Raw genomic sequence first — 24,062 nt, forward strand, 5'->3', positions numbered from 1 at the left:
CCCCTTCAGAGTTGGGCAACTATACATATCATCACGCGTGGTTAGAACAAATAATTAGTTGAATGGATTCGAAGCAAAATTGGTAAATAACCTTGCAACAATTCAAACCCCAGTTCAAACACATGTATAATGGCATTGCTGTAGGACTTAGTCATGATGCATATACCCACAAACTGTCATGACCCGAACCCGCCTCTATGGATTAAGGTCATAATCGACTAGTAATCAAGAAATTACCTACGGCCTCAAACCCAATAAAACATATTTCAATAGAATCAAGGGGCCAAAACGGAAGCAAACTTAAAAATTTGGTCTATAGAGCTATGCTTACACGACATATCATAATATCTCACATATACTCATTAATAACCCACACCAGGGAACGTAACATAGAATTTTACACATACAGGATCATTCAAGTCATACTCAGCCAAACCAAAAGCTTATATACAAAGGTGATGCGACATGTTCACCAAGATAACAAAAGAGTAAACCAAAAGAAACAGAACGGTGTCTTGTGCGTGAGACATTTGGGCTGACTCCACAAAACTTGACTTTCCTCACATACTTCACTGAGGCTGGGTTCGGACATCTCTTTGCTCACCTATATACACATGAATGAGAGTGAGCGAAAACTCAATGAACAATATCAAATAAAGAAAGTACATGAATGAAATTTGAAACAGACGTATCAAACGGCCTTGGGCCCATCCATGTTTCTGTCTGGTACATTAACAGCTTTAAGCCCAAACATATCAAACGGCCTCTGGCCCACTTTGTTCCTAACAGATGGCCTCGGGCCCAATTCACTCATGTCAAACGGCCTCGGGCCCAATTCACTCCTGTCGAACGGCCTTTGGCCCAATCATTCCCATCAAACGGCCTTTGGCCCAATCATTCATGTCAAATGGCTTTTGACCCTTCATTCATGAAACGGCCTTTGGCCCTTCATTCATGTCAAACGGCCTTTGGCCAAATCATTCATGTCAAACGGCCGTTGGCTTATCATTCATGTCAATTGGCCTTTGACCTAATCATTCATGTCAAATGACCTTTGGCCCATCATTCATGTCAAACGGCTTTTGGCCCAATCATTCATGTCAAACGGCCTTTGGCTCTTCATTCATGAAACAGCCTTTGGCCCTTCATTCATGTCAAACAGCCTTTGGCCTAATCATTCATGTCAAACGGCCATTGGCCTATCATTCATGTCAAATGGCCTTTGGCCCAATCATTCATGTCAAACAGCCTTTGGCCCATCATTTATGTCAAACGGCCTTTGGCCCAATCATTCATGTCAAACGGCCTTTGCCCCACCATTCATGTCAAACAGCCTTTGGCCCAATCGTATATGAATTGTGCATTCGTACTTGAGGTCATAATCACATCATAATCATAATTGTAATCCAACGACCTTGTCCAATCATATGGCATAACAAATATTTGTCCACAATTCAAATTAATAAACTTATGAAACTCAAATAGGAGTAAGCAATTAGACAAATCGCATCCTTCAAAATATCTTTACTAAGATATTACTCATAGTGTTTTGCTGGTAGATTCATCCTTATGCTGGACCCTACATAACACATAACACATATTGGGTTACAAACGATTCAATCCGTTCTTAATTTATTTCTTTCTCTTAGGCCTATTTCTTATCCTTTTAGGTCATATATAAAGCTTAATGCATGCCTAAGAGTGCTTAGAAATGGAAGAGAACGGAAAATGAAACACAAAACAACCTTTTCAAAATTTTTGAAACAGGGCTCTCTACTCGAGCGCAGCTTCTGCCGCTCGAGCGGACCCCTTTGGTCTGCAAAAGTACTGGTTACTTCATTTTTGCGCTCGAGCATGACTTCGGATGCTCGAGCTAAGAGTCAAACATGTGATTGAACACTCGAGCGTAACTCTTCCCCGCTAGAGCGGACATCAATGTCTGTAAAACTTCTGAGAGCTAATATTTTACGCTCGAGCGACGCTTTTCCCGCTCGAGCGGACCCGACGAATTCTGGAATTTCCAGAATTGTTCTTGAAGCTCAAACTTAACCCAAAAAGGCTCCAAAACTCATGTTTTTGATACAAAAGCATGGAAGAACATCATACAACACAAGAACATAAGTAATTGGGACCAATTGACTAAAATCATGATCCACCTCATAAATTATCTTGAATTCTCTTCATAAATTTCAAAACTCATGTATTCAACCTCATACAAACTCCATATCTTCATCAATCATGCATGCATGTTAATTTTTGACTCCAATTCTATTTCAAATGGTACAAATGATACTTATAATCATGAAACTCATGAAAATTATGCATGCATGTTAAATTTGGTGCTCAATTCTTCATGTTCATCATGCCTCATGTTTGATTATGCAAATTTATGGCAATTCATGGCAATTCTAAACATGCATGTGCATATAGACTTCTCACTTACACATCTTACTTGAATTCACTTATTTATGAATTTAATTTCATGAAGTTGAGCTCAAATACTCACCCAGAGGCTCCAATTCTCACAAATGTAGTTAAATCTTGTACCAATTCCCTTAGTCTTCTAATCTCTTAGCAAAATCTTCAATTTTGGCCTCTGTCTCTCTCTCTCTCCCTCTCTAAGCTGTGTACTCTCTCTCTAGAGTATATAATCAAATTTTGAGCTAAAAGAAAAGGAAGTTAAGTGTGTTTGGCCCCCTTTATATACACACCCTTAATCAAGTTTCATTAACACTAGTTAATTGAGCACAATTAAATCAATTTAATCTAATTAATTCGATCCGAATCAATTTTCAATTAAATTTCACCGTAGGCTCTAAAAATTACGCTAATCACAATGGTGTAGTCAATTTCAATTTCTGATGCCTCTACGGCCTTCAATTTAAATTCTAAAGTAGAAAATCAAATAGATTTTCCTACGGTGAATAGATAGAAATACAAAAACACATATAATCATATAATTATCACTCAAAACCATATCAAGTATATAATCACGGTCATAATTAAGATCAATTAGCATAACACGGGATAGTGTTATAACACAAACCAATAATCTCCCAACCAAAATCTTACAAACCCATACTGCACTAAACACATAAAAGTGACAAACCAACAAATGAGAGAACATGACATACACAATATTCAATGATCAATAAAAACATTCAAAATTACAAACCTTACAAACCCACACTGCTCTTTGTTTTTTTTTTTTTTTTTTTAATCTGCAAATAGTATATAAACCCATGTTGGAAGTAGAATTACCTACAAAAGATGAGGTTGTTGTGGGAAGAAGTGTAACGCCCCCAAAAGAATTACGATAAACTAACTCCAAACACTAGTACAATATGATATAAATAACATCAGAAGCTTTTATTAATCAGAGTTAATATACAAAAGGTGACATATGCGATATACATTCATAAATTGTTCATCATGAATCTAGAACATGTGTTACAAGAGGTAATAAGAAATGAAAGCTAAACAGATAAACATATGCCCTAATGGCTTACATCTTTCCAAGATCGTGCTTGGTTACAACAAAATGAGTAAGCTCAGTACAAATAAAGCCCTAGGCGTGTAAAAAAAGGTAAATACAAACCAAACAAAAGTGAGCTTTCAGCTCCACAATCCTCCCAAGCTAAGTCCTTGGCGGAGGCATATCACCAACACCTAAAAATGATTTTTTCCAAATAGGGTGAGCCAAAACCTAGTAGAAACAATCTAACACAATAGATAAATCTTAACAAAAATATAAGTAAAATGTGCATACACAATATCTGTGATAAAATCATTCATAGTTTATAGGATCATAGTTTGCCAAGCTTTATATCCCAATCCGTTTTATCTTAATTCATTTTATGACAATTTATTTCACCTTAATTCAAAAGTCAAATTCATTGTTATCCAAACAACCCAACTGAGCCTACAACTCAGTAGTTATCTAATCAATACAACCATTACACAACACTTCGATTTGCCATTATCCAAATAAGCTTGTTGTAATTCAAACCCCAATTCAAACCCCAGTTCAAACACATTTATAATGGCATTGCTGTAGAACTCAGTCATGATGCATATACCCATAAACCCAAAAATCTCCTAACCCAAATCTTACAAACCCACATTGCTCTAAACACATAAAAGTGACAAACCAACAAATGAGAGAACATGACATACACAATATTCAATGATCAATAAAAACATTTAAAATTCCAAACCTTACAAACCCACATTGCTCTCTGTTTTTTTAATTTATTTTTATTTTATTTTTAATTTTTTTTTATATATCTGCAAATAATATATAAACCCATGGGAGCCTCTGCTCCAGAAAGGGACACTGAAAAATTGATCCTAGAAGCCCAAACACCCAACTCATGCACAGCTTGATTTGCTTATCTAGGGCAATTCTTCTTTGAAGCTAACAGCAGATTAATGTCACCCATCAATAATGGTAAATATAAGAAAAAAATTTATGTTGTTTTTTCTTTTTTTTTCTTTTTAGGGAGGGGGGGGGAGGGGGAGGGGGAATGAGGGTTGAGTGAATAACATGCTAAGGGGCAAGGGGACAACATATCTACCTTGTCATTGACTACCACCACATCATCTCCTACAACAATCAAGCCACATACATGACACCTCCCATTTTCCTCTTCATTATTACATGCCAAGAGGAACTTACCTCCTATCCCACCGTCATTGACCACCTCTCTCAAACTATCTGAAACTCTCCTATTCTTCCTACCAATAATTGCAACAAAGCTATAAAAAAATTTAATTCAAGATTGCAATTAGAGAAAGCTAGTCAACATCATTAAGCATTATCACAGAATCATAATAATTGCATTCCACCGAGGCAATACAATCAAGTATTAACATAATTACCATACATGTAAAAAACTACAGTTTTCACTACCCAACTAATCAATCAGCAAAAATTAACAAAGAAAACATAACAAAACAACACCAAATCAACACAACCGACCAAACAAAACTCGAATTTACCTAACTAAAGCCAGTCGCTTTCGCCACGGTTGGTCATCGTCACCACCCTCCAAATTCTGCTTCCCTCTACTCATAGAGTTCGGCCTCTCCATGTACTTGGTCTGCATTACCCTCAATTTGCAACTAGATTTGCAACACAAATTCCTCCAAAAAAAAAAAACCTCAAAAACCCCCAAAAATCAAACACACAAGTTTCCTGTTCACGAATCTACAAATTTAGCTAGAAAATAAAGGAAAGTGAGATAAAGTAATAGTAATTGAGAGATTGGTGATGATCTAAACACATACCTGTATATGCGTGATTAAGAGTTTACAGGGAAATTTGAAACCAAAATGAAATTGAAAAAATAAAATAAAATTATTCAACAACAACAAATAAAGCATTATTAGCTAAAAATACAAATATAATACAGATTGTGAACTGCCTTATCCACTCCTTTCAACTACATTGAAATGAGACCCTCAATACCAAGCCAAACCTTTTTTTTCCCCTTTACCAATGGAATTTCCAAAACAATGTCGATTTGCTTCTAGGCTTGACAGATGCAGCAATCTGAATCGTCAAGCTTCCACAAAAGATTCCCTAGGTTGGGATGGTGATTCCGTGCCATAACCAGACCCAAGATAACAACCAACCCTGAGATACAAAAAATTGAAATAAATGAAACCCAAAACCCAAACTCCACATATATATATAGAGAGAGAGAGAGAGAGAAAAAAAAAAAGAAAGATTACCAACAGTGCGAAGCTTGTGATCAACGACCCATTTCCTGATAGAATCAACGGTGTTGTTCTTCGTTTCAGCCATTTTCGGGGTTGCAATGGTAGTGGTCGTCGCAAGGAGAGGTGGTCGATGGTCGTCAGTGAAGATCAGTCCACCACCATCACCGATGAACTTGAACAATTGCTAGTCTACAAATCTCTGTTCGGCAAAAGATTCTTTGAGGCGGCAGCAGTGAAAATTCTCTGTATGCTGTAGCAGAGGAGGAGTGTGTGAGAGCTATGGATCTCACGACCGGCGGTGGTGGTGGATCTAGATTTAGATCTAGATGCAACGGTATCGAAATAGCGGCACCATCGAGGGGTGAACACGGAAGAGAGTGGCTGATGCAGACTACGGTGCTGCTGTAGAAGAGGGGAGTGATTGAAGTAGTTGTGAAGAAGGCGGCGATTCTGATAACAGTAGTGTGGCGGCGGCGTTAAGGCAGGTTTGGCCTCATCGGGAGAGAGAGAGGGAGAGAGAGAGAGAGAGAGAGTGTGTGTGTGTGTGTGTGTGTGAACATAACACCCATCTCTTTCTCTATACTACAACACCTTGAGGTCATGTTTGATTGGGGGTTTGAGAGGGTGGATTGAATTGCCAATCCGTAGGACCCACCAAACCTTTGTTTGGATGTAACAAAATGTCATAGGATTAGTAGTGTAGGGGCTTAGTAATCTCCATCTGTAAGGGGATTAGCTTGGATAAATTTTAGACGAGATTCGAAAAATAGTGAAGAGATTGAGTCTATTTTATATAAAAAATTTATTTTTTTAAATTTATTTTTTTTACCAAGTGCACCTATTTGTTTTAGTTTTTTTTAATATAGAAATAATTTATTTATTTATTTTATATAAAAATAATTAACAATCTCATCGCTAATCATTTCCCACACTATCATCAAAACAAATACACTTTTACTTAATCCCCTCACTAATAATCCACACATTAACAATCTCTGCACTAACAATTCTTTCACTAATAATCTCATCCAACCTAATCTGCCAAACAAACGTGGCTGAGAGAGATCCACCATAGAGGGACTTGAAGAGAGAACATGTAGAGAGGGGCAGGCGTATTTAGCAGACGTGGGAGAGAGAGAGAGAGAGAGCAGAGAGTGTTTGGGCGAGAAAAAAATTAATCTCAATTGTTAGATATTGATTAGGAATCATCTTAGCCATTCAAATGAAAATGTATGATACATTTCATATATTTTCAAAGACCGTCTTACTTTATTATATAGATATCAATTAATTCTTTAAATATAATCATGTTTTTTTTTTTTGTTGGATGATATTTTTTTTTAAAAAAAGAGTAAATTATACTTACCATCTTAAGGTCTCTGATAATTATGAAGACTTTTTATATAGTTTTAATAATTACAAAAACTTTTTTTTTATTTTTGTTAAGAATGTCAAAATTCTTCTAATCTGTTAAGTTAGTACAAATAATATTACTTGAGTGTAAAAATAACTATATTATCCTTTGATTTATGCGTGAAAAGATGAAAATACCTATAAATTAAAAAGTTTTATTCATTATCAATATGGGTAAATTATATTTACCTTCCCTCAGAATTTACATATATATTATTAAAGACCCATACATATTTTAATATTATTTAATAAAATCCTTAAATTTCATGCAATACTAAATAAAAACCTTAAATTGTTAAAACATTATTGAAATATTTAATAAAAAAAACTTAAATTTCATTGATAAAATATTTAAAATAAACAATCTCTCTTAAATTAATGTTAGATAATATCTTAATAATTTAATATAAGGCTTATTTCACACATAAACAACGTAAAATTATTATTTTAAGTAAAACATTTATTATTTGAATTTTTTTAAAGTTGAAATAAATGAATTTATTTTTTGGGAAAATTACATCCATATATTTTACTGTTTGTATCATTTTCATCTCTACACTTTCAATTGAGTCAATTTTAACCTTAATTTTAGATTTTGTTTTAATTTGCTCTAATTAATAATGTTGTTAGTATTTTTAAAGGAAAAATTTCACTCAATTGGTTGAAGTTAACTAGCTGAGTTGACTGAGTTTATTATTTCGCCTTGAAAATATGGCACATGACATTAGTGTACATATTTTTTATTAAAATAAAAAATGTTAAGAGTTATAATCAATTAGATCAAATTAAGACAAAATCATAAATTCATGATTAAAATTGAGCTAATTGAAAGTACAAGTTTTAAAATGACACAAGAAGTAAAGTATACTTGGATTAATATTTCTTTCATGATTAAAAAAAATTAAAAAATAAATATAGAGGTAAACCACTAAAGTTTTTGACAATTAAACCAAACTCATTTATTGTCAACATTAATTTTAAACTTAAATGCATTAAATTTAATGTACCGTATTAAATATATATGAAATTATTATTTATTTTTCTTAATTTTTTCAAAGTATAAATGTAATTTATTGATTCTACTTTTTGCCACAACAAGTTTTTGAATTTTTATAAACAAAAAATAAAATAAAAATTTAAGCATTAATGAACGTGAGAAATTAATTTTAAGATCTAATTTAATACAAATAGTTTAAATGAGATAAATAAAGATGGAGAAGTAGATTGTAAGTATCATAAATAACAAATTAATTGAGTATATATTTTATTATTTTAAAATAATTTCTCCATTCAAGTATAGATTAATTTTAATTTTAGGTGTACCAAATGATAAATTGTTTGAATTGTTTATTATTGTCAAATGATTTTTTGATTTTTCATTTCTTATCAATTAATTTTAATTAATTGTGAGATGATTATATTTTTTTACTTTTATATTTACTTTTTAATTTTTTTAGTCATGTTAAAATATTAACTTGCATTCTTTTAAATATGTATCGACTAGAAATTTAATTACTCAAAAATAAAAAATAAAAAATTGAGAATAATATATGATTGAGAAAAAGATAAAATAATAATATTTTTTACATATGAATAAAAAAGTAATGCAAGTTGCCAGAAAAAAATAAATCAATTTCTTTCAACTTTAAAAAATAAAATAAAATTAAACAACAAATCCATTATTTAAAACAATAAATTTTACATTGTTTATGTAATGTAGAATAAGTCTTATATTAAATTATTAGGATGTTGTTTAATATTAATTTTAGAGAGATAGTTTATTTTAAAGTGTTTTATCAATGAAAATTAAGGTTTATTTATTTATTTATTTTTATTTTTTTTATTCTTTTCTATTGAACGTTTTAATAATGTTCGAACAATTTAAGGATTTTATTTAATATTGCATGAAATTTAATAATTTTCTTAAATAATGCTAAAATATATATGGATTTTTGATAATATATATGCAAAATCTCAAGGATGATGAGTGAAATTTCTCATTTAAATAGATAAGTTTACTAATAGGCTATTTTGTCATTTTTGGTATTATTACTTATGACATCAGCAAATTCTGTTATATAGCTTAACAGAAGGTAACAGTGAGAGAATCTTGATAATAGTTTCAAAAATAAGAGATGTTAGTATTGTAACGCCCCAAAATAAATGCCATAAATCGACTCCCAACCGCATATACACAGTGACATACATAAAGTAGTAATCTTTCATTAATCAGAATTAATATATAAAAGGTGACACATGCATCATACATTCATAAATGATTCATCCTGAATCTATAGCATGTGTTACAAGAAGTAATAAGAAATAAAAGTTAAACAAACATTCATATGCCCTAAAGGCTTATATCTTTCTAAGGTTGTGTCTGGTTACAACAAAAGTGGGTACAAATCTAATAAATATAAAGCCCTTGGGTTAAATCAAAACGATAACAAAATAAACAAAAGAAGCTTTCAGCTCCTATTCCTCCCAAACTATTGTCATGGCGGAGACATGTCACCAACACCTGAAAATAGTTTTCCCAAATAGGGTAAGCCAAACCCCAGTAAAAATAATATAACACAATATATTAATTTTAACAAAGATATAAGTATGATATGCATAAACAATGCCTGTGATAAATCACCCATTATCCACAAATCAGAATGTGTCAAGTTTTATATCCCAATTCATTGTTCATATCCGTTTCATTCCATCGGCCAATACTCAGGACACAACTCATTGGGTCTCAAATCAATATAGTTACCACACAAATTCATTCATTTTCCATTTTACTAAAATTTTGTCCGCGGGATCAGCACCTATGTATACAAATAGTTTTCTAGACTTTCACCCTGGACACATAGGCCAACTTAATTCACTAGAGTCCATCCATTTTCTCCTCCCAATCATCATATACAATGTATTAAAACACAGTCATGTTCAATGACAATCAATAAGAGATTAGTTTCAATTCACCTAATCCTCATGTAATGTCTACAACAATCATAGTTATCCTCCATCGATAACCCAAAAATAGATATTTCTAAACAGATATACAATCTCCAAGACAGATAAATTATCTCAATTCCCATAGGCAAGGGGTAATATATATCCAACTCCATCGTTTATATAAATATCTATCCAATTTCACATTCCAATACCAATTTCATTATTTATATAAAATAATTATTAAAAGAAAATTAGGGCAAAGCTTCATTTTCTCCCAAAATCCAATCCATGTGTCGAAATCAATGATTTTAACACAACACATCCTCATAGTTACACCCAAAATCATTTTCAATACTTTTCTTAGAAAACCCCTCTTTTGATTTTAAACCAAAACTCTAGGTTTGTCTAGAATCCTCCAAATCCCTCATTTATTTACACAACAACGAATAACTAAGTTAAAAACTATAGGAGAGTATAGAAAGTCCCTACCTCAAGCTTTGAAGACCAAAGAAGAAGTGGAGGAACTTCAAAGACGCCAAAACCAAGATCTAATCGGATCAAAACGTGGCCCTTGAGGTGCTCTACCTTTTTTGTAAAGATACTAGGGTAAAGAAATCAATGGATTTAGATGAAAATGTAGACAGAAAGTGGGTTCTAGAGAGAGAAACTCAAGACCTAGGGTTTTGAAATGCTTTAGAGAGAGAAAGAGATGAAAAAGTGATGTAAAAGTGGCTGTTACGAACTGATATACGCACAGTTCGCACAAACACAAGAAGTGACGCTTAAGTGTTAGACACAATAAGTTGTTTCGCTCGAGTGCAAGAAGTGATACTCGAACGTGGAATGCACACTCCCAATAGTTTTACAGACAATAGAGTAATTGCCCGAGCGCAAGAATGGCCACTTGAGCTGAACCCGCTCGAGTGCAGAAAGGACTGCTCAAGCGTAGAATACACTCTCCCAGTAGTTTTGTCACTTTACTTTTGCGCGGAGCATAAAGGTAGTTTGGTTCGTAGCCTAAGAGGTCGTGGCAGTCTCGCTACTGCACGTTAGCATGGCCTTGATGGAATTTTTGTTTGGGCATGAATATTGATTCTGGAGTTGGTATAGATCTGCAAAAATATACAATAGTTAGCTCGGTATAATGCCTGCAATAGTAGGTTAGCTCGATTTCTGAATGGTTCATCCTATCATCTTTTCCTTTATCGTGATTAATGAACCAACTAGGTATCTCGACGATTTCATAATTGCCGTTTACCTAGAGGAAGTCGTCGTGCAAGTCCTTGTCGAATGTGTCGGTCACAAGATGTTTGCGACCTCTCTTGATTTTTAAGTACCAATTGAACCTATCGTTTGTATGGCTGAGTGTGTATTGATGGAATATCTCAACCAGACAAAGGTTTAGAGTTAACTTGCGGTTTAATTCAGCTACTCTATTTATTATGTGGAAGATATTGGTGGACACTTGTGTGGGGTAGAGTCTGCTCTGCCTTAGGAATTCGCAGATTAGGGGTTGCACCGAGAAGTAGAGAGCCCCATCCATAATGGATAGCACGGTGAAAGAGTAGAAGCTTGGTTTGTCCCAAGGTAGGATTCTCTCTTCATCCAGTTCAAAGTGGACATCGTCCGGGATGCCATAATCTCTTCAAAATTTAGCTATTGCCCTCGGCATGGATACCTGAAAGTAATATCAGCCCATGGAGCTTGGTTAATTTGTTAACTTAGTGAGCATTCGTGCGTTGTTAGCTCAATTGCATGGGTTTTGCCTAGCCAAGTAGAGTTTGCTTAGTCTGGGGAGTTGCTCAGCGTGTTGGTGTGCTTGGTCAATCTTAGGAGTCTGCACAGTGAAAAATTAAGAGTCATTGGCTGAGCAAGGTTTTAGCCCCGTTGAGAGCATAAACAAGATTTTAGCTTAGTTACTTGCTCAAGTGGGGTTTTAACTCGGTCATTTAGTGAAGTTGGGTTTTAGCTCGATTATTGGTGTTACTCGATTTCGCATTAATTAAACTCCTAGAAAACAGAAATTTTGCTCGGTTGGGTTATGTTTTCAAGTCAAAAGCAAAGCTTTTGCCCTGTTTAGCCCATGTTCTTTGGTGTTCATCTCAGAAAGTGGACTGTGCATTATAAAGTGGTGGATTAAAGGCTGTTTAAACCTTTAACTTTATGTATTGTTTTACTGAGCTTTTGGTAGTTATTTGTGCTAAACCCTCATTTTCGAATGAGATTAACAAAGTTAAGGCTCAAGAATACTAACGACATGAAGAATAACAATGAGAGATACAAAAACTTACAATTTAGCGCATTAGACTGGACTCCAATCAGTGAATATGCTATACTAGAGGTGACGAATCGATTATTAGAGGAAGGACACCTTGATCTTGGTCTGAAATGTAAGAAATCGAGGGTTGGGTGCTTTGGTTTTTAGGGTTTGCTACTGAGAAGAAGATGAGCAATGGCTGTTCATATGTTTATATGTATGTATGGACTATATGGATAGAAAGTGAAAGGGTTCCATGATTCAATTTTTTTGGGACTCGTGCATAACAGCTGTACCAGATGCATGGAACCAACAGGTGTGTGCCACATGTCCTAGGCGTGATGTGTTGACAGAGAAGTCGATCGAATGGAGCACTAAAATGATTTAGACAGGCCAAATAATTAGGCCGAGGTACGACATATCTTGGTTGGATAAAGTAATTCCAGTCATGCTGTTGTAGACAGAATTAAGGGGCAATTGAGAGAGAAATTTGTGCCAAGATATTTGGACCGGGCTAAATCAGGCATTTGTTGTAGGCTAGGCTATGGACTGGAAGGTTGCATGGTTTGGGTCGTGTAGAGGAGGTCTAGCTGGTCAAATGTGTTGTATGGTTTGACCAGCTAGATTTGGTATGGGTTGTTTTATTGGACTGGGCTAAGCCTGGCTAAGATTAGGCCGATTTAGTTATCGTTAATTAGTGTGGCGATCAAGATGGAGCCGAGTTATCTTCATTTGACCAGCTGAGCGTAAATGTTCAAATAGTGAAGCTGAGCTAATTTGAGTGCCGTGAAACGCTAGCACGGTCACGCACTGTGCTAGCTTTGTGTGGAACTCCATGTAGCTTGGTTAGTAGAAGAGCTAATAACGAAGGTGTAGTTCGGCTACTTGGATGAAAGTCGTGCAAAGATTTAAGCCATCTTACTTGGTTTGCTGTGAGGAGGGTGTTAAGGAAGGCGTTATCCTTTACAAATGTGATTCATAAGAGGACTCTACGATGATGAATTAGAGTCTTATTAGGATTCTGCCATGCGAAACTTATAAAAGCTGAAGCCTAACCTAATTCCAAGTATTGCAACTTTAGTACTCGAATTCATAGAGCTTTTCCTCCTTGTTAGTCCTATTAGCTAACGTAGGCATGAGAGAGGTTTCCGGCACACACCTATTGGCTCTCACGTTTGTGATTTCAGGTCATACGACGACGTTTGGAGGTGAGCAAGCTTGATCAACAGGATCATACAAGTGGCGATTATTTCATGCTCGTACAATAATTCTCACATGCTTATCACATAGGACAAAGTGTATATTTGTGGGAAATGGGGATGATTTACTTCTTTTGTCTTAATTTCATAGTCACATGCTTATCACATGATTGCATTCTGTTAAAAACTTAAATAATGAAGTAACATAAAGGGTAAGTTGACACTTGACTAGAAGTGTAGGGAATTGAGTGTCACGATTTTATGTGTAGAGACTAAAGTGAGATTTGACCAGAAGTATAGGGGGTTGATTGTCATGATTTCATATGTAAGGACCAAAATAGGATTTGGTGCAAAGCGTAAGGGTGCAAAGTATAATTTAACTCTAAATTTTTTAATCACATTAATTTGGTCCTGAAACATTGATGAAGAAGATGAAACATAACATTGCAACATTGAGTGACAAAATTGACAAATTAAGGTTTTGTCTGATTTAGTTTTAGAATTATGATTTGAGTGTGGAATTGTGTTTTGATTTTTGAGTTTTTGAATCATGATTTGAAAAAAGAAAATTTGTTTGTTTATGAGTTTTGAAAATAGTTTTGGGATGATTGTATTTATTTACTTTTTTTTTGATTGATTGATGTATAGAATGTGAGAAAATGTGAGAGAACAGAGGAGAGAGGAGACATGAGAGAGAAAAAGTGATTGATTGATTGATTAAAAATAATAAATAAAAAAAGAAAAGAAATGAGTTTTGAAAGTAATTTTGAATTGTATTTTAAAAATTTGTTTGGTTATAAATTTTGATTAAAATCATGATTTGAAAAATAATTGAGTTTTGAAAATTAAACCAAACGCTACCTAAAATTTTATGGACCAAAATGACAAAAAATGTATAGTTTAGAGAACATGGTTGAAATTTATGGTTATTCCAATTTAGATGATTATTTAGAATTGGATCAATTTGGCTAAAATTGCAAACTTAAAGAACAAATTGACAAAATTAAAATTTAAAGAACTAAAATGACACGAAACGCATATTGTAAGGACCATAAATGTATTTTATCCAAACAAAAAAAAACTAGTTTTGTGTATATCAATTTGGTTAAGTTTTCATGATTTGTTTTTGAAAACTTTTTAAAAACAAATTTGTTGAAAAGAAAATTAAAAACACAATATCTCATATGATTTTCTATCTTTTTAGTTTTTCTTTTTCTTTTTATGTGGAATGAAAATAATTTTAGAAAATTCAAAAATAATTTCTTTGGTGTTTAGAAAATAAATTCAACCAAATAGAGTCGTCTTTTTGGTTTCATTTTCAAATTCAATTTTCTGATTTTTTTGACTAGAAATGAGTTTGATTAAAATAAATACGAAAATGATTTTTTTAATTTATTAAATTATCTTTTCTACTAAAAAGTGTAAAAACGTGAAAATGATGAGTGTTATTTATTTATTTCAATAAATTAGTTATTACTATTAATTTTTTTCCAAAATCACATTTAGAAGACTCATGTCCCATTTAATCTCATTAAAATTCTTATAACCTATCCAGTCGGCCATTGTCACAAACTATATAGATGGTAATAAGTAAATATGAATATTCTTACCTAAACTAAACATAATCTATGCTATATAGAAAAATGCTTGGTGGCCCAAATTTATATGGCCCGATTGACTCAAATGTGTCAAAACGACGTTATTTTAAAACGACGTCGTTTTGACACATTCGACCCATTTGAGTCATGAATTTTTGGGCCACCAAGCATTACTGTACTATATATTATATTAAAATGACTTTTCGTAAGTAGTCTTGTGAGAACTCCAAAACTCCCGACTATTTTTTTGAATTAAAATATAATTTTAAAAAATACTATTGGCTAACTCATTCAATAAATAATTATAAAAATATTAATTATCTCATGATTTATGCTTCCTAGAAGGAATGATAAAACAATTTCCTTTCTTATTTGTCAAATTCTATTCTCTCATAAAAATTCAAAAGGAAAAATTAAGAAAGCTCCAAAAATAATATAAAATTATCAATTTTATGATTTTAGAAATTAAGAAATATACATAATAAAACGAAAAAAAAAATTAAAATACTTTAATTATGTTGGAAAGTAAACAAGAAAAATAACTAATGAAAATATAAAAATATAATGAAAAATATGTACACCCATAAGATTTGGACTTATAAGTGAGACGTGATTTTAATTTTTTGAATAGGCCCAACCTGTATCAACTTATTAACTAATCAAAATCTAAGAAACACATTAAAATATGTGATTTGAACATAATAATTACGATCTAGATAAATCGAACCCGATCCATTGGTGACCCTTAATTGCCCTTTAATTGTCATATGCTTTCAAACATAATTTAACAACAATGATTCATCTCCCTTTTCCCCCCACCCCCTCTTTCTCTCATTGGTTACTTTTTCTTTTTTTTTTTTCTTTTTTTTCTTGCTCCCCCAATCACCATCCGCCACGTGGCAAAGGGGGGTGAGGGGGTGACCTCAAAAGGGGATCCCAAGTATTATTCATAATTTAATTCCTAATTTTTTATACATAAAACATGATCTGATATTACTCCTGGGCGGACCGAACGGGGGCTGTGGCCCCTGCAAAACTTCCGCAAACTCTATTAATTTATGTTATATTGCTGCTAACTTGGTGAGGTGAGAAGGGATGGCCCCTCCAAGGATTCCATCATCCACGTGAGAGGTGGCCCCCACAAGTTCATATATTTTTAAAAATTTGTAAGTAATAATAAAATTATTATTTATGTTAATAATTTTTATTGTAATTAAAAATTAAATCTGAAGAAAAGTTTTTGAGTGTTTTGTAAGATATTTTTATGTTGTAATTTTATCGTGATTTATTTATCTAGTGAGGTATGTAATTTCTTATGCTCATATTTTGGGGTGTTTTGAGAAGTTGGTGTAAAGTTGACTTTTGACTTTTTACTAATTTTTTTAATTTTTTTGGAAGTGATTTGGAAAGTTAGTAAAAAGTTAACTTTTTTGATTTTTGATTTAATATTTTTTAAAAGTGTCACATCAGTCTAAAATAATCAAAATATTCTTACTTTTTAATTAAAACACTTTTTTAAATTAATTAATTAAAATGTTCCAAAAGAGGAATTTGGTAAATTTTTAAGTGACTTTTTTTTCTCTTCCCAAATGGGAATATCAGCGTTTTGGAAAGGTTGGCGTTTTGGGAAGGTGATGAAAAACGATGGCTTTTTGTTCAATTGCCAAAACGGCACTTTATTTAACTATGTGAGGGATGATAAATAATTATTAGTTTGAAACAATGTATGAGTCAAAAATAGTTGCCCCAGTAATAAAAATATAATAAAATTCCTCCTTATTCAAAAGACCTTCAACTTAAAAATTCTCATTTCCTAAAAACTCTCAATAATAAAGCTTTCAAAAAATTCATTCTCCAAAAATCCAACTAGAAGATTCATTTTTTTCCCAAATAATAATTGATGATGTAATTGATTCCCGGGTGGATGGGTCAGACCGGCCCAGGTTCTCCAGACTCCGGCTCAGGAAGGCTGGCTCCGTCAGATGACCTGCAAGCAAGTTCAGGGGGGGAACGGGGTAGTCCCCCAGTGAACCCTCCGGTGCAAGAATTAGAAGAGCAGAGTATGAAAAGACTGTATATCGAGAGATCAAGAGAGAGAGCAACCTAACCTTCTTTTTTTCTCTTATCCTTGCTTATATCCTTTGGTCATCATTTTTCCTGTCTCTTGTGACGTGCTTTTTCCGCCGAAAGCCTGTGCCGTAGCTCATCTTGTTTAGGGTGATGGAGGCTCTGTTCCGGCGGGGAGTGCTGTTGTAATAAATGCTGTGATGGGTTGCATTAATGGTGATGTGTTGTGATAATAACTCTGCAGATCTTTGTCTGCTGATGTGGCCCGTGTCCCACCTGCCGTGTGCCTAAATGCCGTTGGCCCTTCATGTCTAGGTGGCCTCCAGCTGTTCTGGGCCTTGTCACCCAAGCAACCGGGTTGTGCCATTGGCCCCAAGCACTGGGTTCGGGGTGGTTTACCGTGGGCCGTGTGCCTTGTGGGCCTATCCATGTCAATAATAAAGATTGTGAATAATCTCAAGATTAATTATAAAACTTGGAGAGGAAAATGTATTTTACTTTTAAATGTAAGAAATTGTTGCTTGTTGAGATTTCGTATTAAACCTCTTATTGAGCCGCTCCTATTCAGATGAATAATATTATTATTTTGTACAGCTATAAAAGTGCATTTTTTATTCTTATTTTGTAGAGCTATAAAAGTGTAGCTTTTGATATACTTATGATTTAGCTATTAATAAAAGAATTACAATTTAGGAAAATTCTATTTGTATACTATACAAACTCTCAATACACTATAAATATATTGGAATATAAATTTTGAAACAAATCAAATGTTCAGATTTAAAGTTATGAACAAAAATAAATTGTTCAAATATATAGTACGTTCAATTATTTATGTCCGAGCAACTATTTTATGTTCATCAATCTAAATCCGAACATTTGATATTTGTTCGGAAATTTATATTCAAATATATTTATGGTGTGTACTGAGAATTTGTATAATATGCAACTAGAATTATCTTAAAATTTAATTGTGAAATTTGGATGCGACTCCCTCTAACTAAAATTCTTGCGTCCACTGCCCAATGGTAAAAAAACCTTGTCATTCTACAAAAAAAAAAAAAAAATTTGGGGGTACAAAATGATGTTTGTATGGTATTACTTCCTATTAAGGACACTCATTCTTTTCACCCTTTTTGTGGTTGTTATTCTAATTTGTTATATGAATAAAATAATAAAAAAAACTGAAATTACATTCACTTCTTTTGAGATTTGATAAAAATATAATTAGTCTTACAAATTTAACATAATCACATTAACTTTTCTTCTAATAAAGTTAAATAATCAACATTAATGCACATAGTAGATAGACACCTAAATAAATAATAAAAAAAAAGGGGTAAATATATAGTTTAGAAGAAAAGACGAGATAAATCAATTGTTTTCATTTATACGACTCACAAATTAATGACGAAAAAGGATCCAAGTGTTCAATGAATTAAAACATCAAGGGAGATTGGTGCAATTATGTCAAAAGTATATATAGAGATAATTGTATTTTTTTCCAAACCTCAAGAAACGTGAATGAATTTACCCTTAAAAATATATATATATATATATATACATGTAGACTTTCAATCTTGTGTTTGGGGTTGTTTTGTAGTAGCTTTTTGGTTAATTTATATTTTTCTTTAGTACAAAGATTTACACTGTTAAGTTCTACTCGACTACATGGACCAATTTTTTTTTTAAAAGTAAGTCCACTAATTTTTTTTTTTTAAAAAACTGCTTTTTTATTCTAGTGATTTTTTTTTTTTTGGGTTGGATTTTTTCATTATATGTATGTATTACTTTTTTTTTTTTTATAATTTTTAATCCTTCTACACTTGAGAGATGTGAAAAGTAAATTTGAAAAAATACCACTAAACTGACTGCTTTTTGAGTGTCTCCCAAATTAGAATTAGAATTACAATCTCTTGCAGTGGTTTGTGGTTATGTATTGGATTTTCATCTTGTATTTGTTTGTTGATTTTTTTTTTTTACTTTAACCGAAACAGCATCAGCAGAAGAACAAGTTAAAATGGCTGAGGGAATTGGTTTCTCCTTTTTGGGGAAAGCTCTGGGGGGAATTGGCGAGTACTTGGTTGCTCCGATCTGCCGACAGTTTGGTTATCTGTTTTGCTTCAACACCAACATTCAAAATCTTAAGACTCAATTGGACAGCCTAAAAGTGACAAGAGAAGGGGTTCAACTAGGGGTGGATGAAACACGCAACAATGTCAGAACCGTTGGACCTCATCTTGAGGCATGGCTGACTAAAGCAAATGACAACACAGCAGAGGCAGAGACAATTATTAAAGACAAGGCCCAGGTTCAAAAGGGGTGTTTCAGTGGGTGGTGTCCAAATCTCAAGTTGCGTTACTCACTGGGCGGGAAAGCCGTGAAGAAGACTCAGGAACTTGCTCTTCTCCATGCTGAGGGTAGCAACTACGTTCAGTCGTCCTACAATCCACTACCACCAAGTATAGAACCTATACCTACAACAACAGAATTCCAGGGGTTTGATTCTCGAATTCTGGTCATGAACGAGATCATTGAGGCTTTGGAAGATGATGCGATCCACTTGATTGGGATATGTGGGATGGGCGGAATGGGCAAGACAACAATGGCAAAAGAAGTTGCAAAAAGAACCAAAAATCTCTTCAATGAATTTCCAATGGCAGATGTCAGCCAAGAGCCAGACCTAACTAAGGTTCAAGGGTGTATTGCAGACATGTTGGGTCTCAAACTTGATGACAGGGAGAGCCCGATAGCAAGAGCAAGTCTCCTACGCAAGAGGCTTCTGCTAGACAATAAGAAAATTCTTGTCATATTGGATGACATTTGGGAAGAATTTGATCTAGAGGAGTTGGGATTTCCTTTGGAAGGAGGCAGCAACAAGAGTTGTAAGATCCTTTTCACTGCACGAAATCGAAATCTATGGAAAGGAATACAAAATAAAAGGTATATCCAACTTCAAGTCCTAGTGGGTAGAGAACCATGGCATCTCTTTAGAGAGAAGGTAGGCGATTGTGCTGACCACCTTGATCTGCTACCGCTAGCAAAACAGGTTGTAAATGAATGTGGAGGTTTACCACTTGCCCTAGCAACTATCGGAAGGGCACTTACAAACGAACACAACCAACATCATTGGAATAATGCGCTTCAACAACTAAGAACCCCTTGTTCAGAAAGTTTGTCATCAGAAGTGCCTGCAAAAGTGTATCAAGCTCTATATTTTAGTTACAGTTTTCTAAAAGATGAGAGAGCCAAGAAGTTGTTTCTGCACTGTTGCTTGTTTCCAGAAGACTATAATATTTCTATCGAATATATGGTTAGATATGGAATTGGATTGCGGTGGTTTGAAGGCATTGACAAAGTGGATGAAGTAAGAGATCGAGTGAATGTCTTAGTTGATCAACTTAAAAGTTGTTATTTACTGTTGGATGGTCGTTTTGAGGGGCAAATAAAAATGCACGATGTAGTGCGCAATGTCGCCATATCAATTGCGGCTAAAGATAAGCATGGTTTTATGACAATCCATGGTGCCAAATCGAGAGAGTGGCCAAAGAAGGCGACATATGAGCTTAACACTTCCATTTCGGTGATATCAAATGAAATTGTAGAGTTTCCAGGAGGATTGAGATGCTCAAAACTTGAGGTTTTACTAATAAAATGCCAGAATAGTTCACTAAAAATACCAAGCAATTTTTTTGAGGGCATGGGGGAACTCAAAGTTTTGGACCTGAGTATCACGGAAGGCATCTCGTTACTGCCGTCGTCACTGCAATTCTTGAGCAACCTATTGACATTGCATCTTGATCAATGTCACAATTTCGATAATATATCTGTAATTGGAAAGCTATTGAATCTGGAAATCCTTAGCTTTCGTGGATCTTACATTAAGGAGTTTCCTGAGGAAATAGGAAGACTGGTTAATTTAAAGTTGTTAGATCTGACAAGATGTCATAAACTTAAAAGAATCACACCTGGTCATATCAGCCCTAGTCCAATTACAAGAGTTGTATTTGGGTGGCTGCGGAATCATTTGGGAACAAGAAGGCAAGGAAGGAGGAGAAAATGCGAGCTTTAGAGAGTTTGAATTCTTGTCCAATTTGAATACTTTAGAGATTAATATAACAGATGTCGTGTGTTTGCCAAGAATCCCATTGTTTAGCAAATTGACAAAATACACAATTTTGACAGGTTTGGATCCCAACATCACTATCGTTGAAGAATCCATAAAAAGGTTCCGAAAGCTTTTGGTTCTGTGTCTTTATGACACATGTACTGCCCCATTAGAATGCGGTGGGATCAATTCGTTGCTAAGGAGTACTGCACTTTGTTGAATTGGCTACAGATTCTGGAGGTCACCCCATGTGAAAGGGGTGATCCTCATGTCAACAATGGAAGGCCACCAACCTCATGTCAAAAGTCAAAGAATGAGGGCTCTCCCACCTACTCCTTTGTGTATAAATAGAGACGGGAGGGAGAGGATATAGATATCAGATGTGGAGCTGAGAGGTGTGAGTTGAGAGCAAAGAGAGAGAGAATTACAGAGAGTGTTGTAATTCACCATTTTGCTCAATATAGTGAATCCGCTGCCCGTGGACGTAGGCGACTTGCCGAACCACGTTAAAACTTGTGTGTTATTGCTTGTTTGAGTTCCCTGGTGTGCCCCCGATCCTCAACAATTGGTATCAGAGCTCGGGTTGCGAAAAAATCAAATTTTCCCGAAAGTGTCCAGATTTTGAAGTGCTCAAAATCCACTTTTGACCATACCAGGAGGAAGAACTCCCCGAGAGGAGTCCAGAACAGCAAAAACAGAGCCCAGAAGCCTCCACACGCGCCCTCACGCGCTCTCTGAACAAAGCGCGTCAGACCCAGTCGCACCACGCGCCACCACGCGCCGTTCAGGCAACCGGCGCGTGATCCCAGTCTCATCCACGCGCCACACGCGCGTCTCCAGGGAGAAGACGAGCCACGTGGCGCCACGTCAGTGCCACGTCATCGCCACGCGTCCGACAGTCAGGCCACGTGTCAGCCACGTGTCAGCCACGTGTCAGCCCAGTCAGCCTGAGCCGCTGACCAGCCGCGTTGACCAGCCGTCAAGCCGTTGACCGCGTCGCCGATCCTCCGTTGACCGCGTCGCCGATCCTCCGTTGACCGCGCCGCCTGCGCCGTTGACCGAGCCGTTGACCAGCCGTTGACGGGAGAAATTATCCGGTGCATCTCAGCGCACCAGATTCTGCAGATCTGACCCGTCCAAAGTATTTTTGCCAGATCGGAGCCATTCGGAGTCCGTTTTTGACGATCCAATAGTGCTTCCCAACTATTTGGAGTATTCCGGACACATCTGTACGGTCAGTTTTTTGAATTGAAGTTTCTAAAAAATGGCAGAATCTAGAGCATCCGAGTCCGTAAGTAATCCAGCCAGTACAAGCACTTCTAGGCATTGGACCCCGGTGTCCCATGCCAAGTTCGAGGTAGAGAAGTTCGATGGAAGCAGCAACTTCGGCATGTGGAGATGCGAAGTTAAGGATATGCTTGTCCAAATGAACCTGCACTTCACTCTGGGAGACAAACCAGATGACATGGACGAGATAGAATGGGAGAGGGTGAATCTTCTGGCCTGTAGTTCCATCCGACTTTGCCTTGCAAAAGAGGAGAAGTATGCCTTTACAGAATATGATATTGCGAAGAAGCTTTGGAAGGCGCTGGAAGATAAGTTCATGACAAAGAGCATTGAGAACCGGCTCTACTTGAGGAAGAGGTTGTTTCGTTTCGACTACGTTAAAGGTATTTCGATGAACGAACACCTAAATAACTTCAACAAAATTATTACGGATTTGAAGAATTTGGATGATCATGTTGGTGATGAAGATAAAGCACTGTTATTGTTAAATTCCTTGCCTGACTCGTATGATCATCTCACTACTACTTTACTGTACGGTAAAGAGAAGATCAAGTATATTGATGTTGCAAACGCCTTGGTGAACAATGAGTTCAGAAGGAAAGATAAGTCTGCAAACAGGGACTCAACATCCGAGGCATTAACAGTCAGAGGCAGAACAAATAACAGAAGAAATACAGGGCGAGGAAAGTCTCGCTCAAAATCCAGGGGGAAACCTTCAGACAAAAGACGTCTTGCAAAAGACGAGTGTGCAGCTTGTCGCCAAAAGGGGCATTGGGCAAAAGATTGTCCAAATAAAGACAAGACAGAAGAGAAGGTGAATATTGCACGAGATGGAGATAATGATGAAGGAGGAGCCTTCACAGTTTCATCATATGGCCAGTCGGATGAATGGATAATAGATTCCGGATGTTCATTCCATATGTGTCCTAACAAGCAGTGGTTCTCGAGCTTACGAGAGTTCGATGGAGGAGTTGTGCTGATGGGCAACGACCAAGCTTGCCAGACAAAGGGGATTGGAACAATTAAACTGAAGAGCCATGATGGAACAATCAGAATTCTTGAAGATGTACGGTATGTACCAGATCTAACCAAGAATCTCATCTCAGTGGGAGTTTTAGACTCCAAAGGTTACAGAATAACCATGGAAGGTGGAGTCCTTAAAGTTGTTCGAGGAGCATTGGTTGTAATGAAGGGTACTCGACAGGGAAATTTATATTTCCTAGATGGCTCTACAGTCACAGGGAGAGTGGCTGTCTCCACCAGTTCCAGCTCAGAAGATGATGCATCAGACACTTCCAAACTTTGGCACATGCGCCTAGGGCATGTCGGTGAGAAGGCTTTACAAGGATTGGTAAAGCAAGGCCTGTTGAAAGGCGCCAAGACGGGGAAGCTTGAGTTCGGGTGCATGGCAGTGTTGATCGATCACTATGTTGGATAAGAGAATCCTCGCCAAGGTGGAGATT

General features: G+C 35.4%; 1 protein-coding gene across 1 annotated transcript; it reads left to right on the forward strand.

Annotated features, from left to right (window-relative positions):
* Positions 1–19,224: 19,224 nt before the first annotated feature.
* LOC145796419 (disease resistance protein SUMM2-like) lies at positions 19,225–21,276 on the forward strand. Its single transcript, XM_082881526.1, has one exon. It carries the CDS (start codon positions 19,225–19,227, stop codon positions 21,274–21,276), a length of 2,052 nt encoding a protein of 683 aa, XP_082737652.1.
* The last annotated feature ends 2,786 nt before the right edge of the window (positions 21,277–24,062 follow it).

The sequence above is a fragment of the Camellia sinensis genome, chromosome 7, assembly GCF_055761805.1.
Source record: "Camellia sinensis isolate YWXY chromosome 7, ASM5576180v1, whole genome shotgun sequence".
Classification (NCBI taxonomy): Eukaryota; Viridiplantae; Streptophyta; class Magnoliopsida; order Ericales; family Theaceae; genus Camellia; species Camellia sinensis.

Coding starts and splice junctions, on each gene's coding strand:
- LOC145796419 (XM_082881526.1), top strand. CDS start 19,225: ATGGCTGAGGGAATTGGTTTCTCCTTTTTGGGGAAAGCTCTGGGGGGA.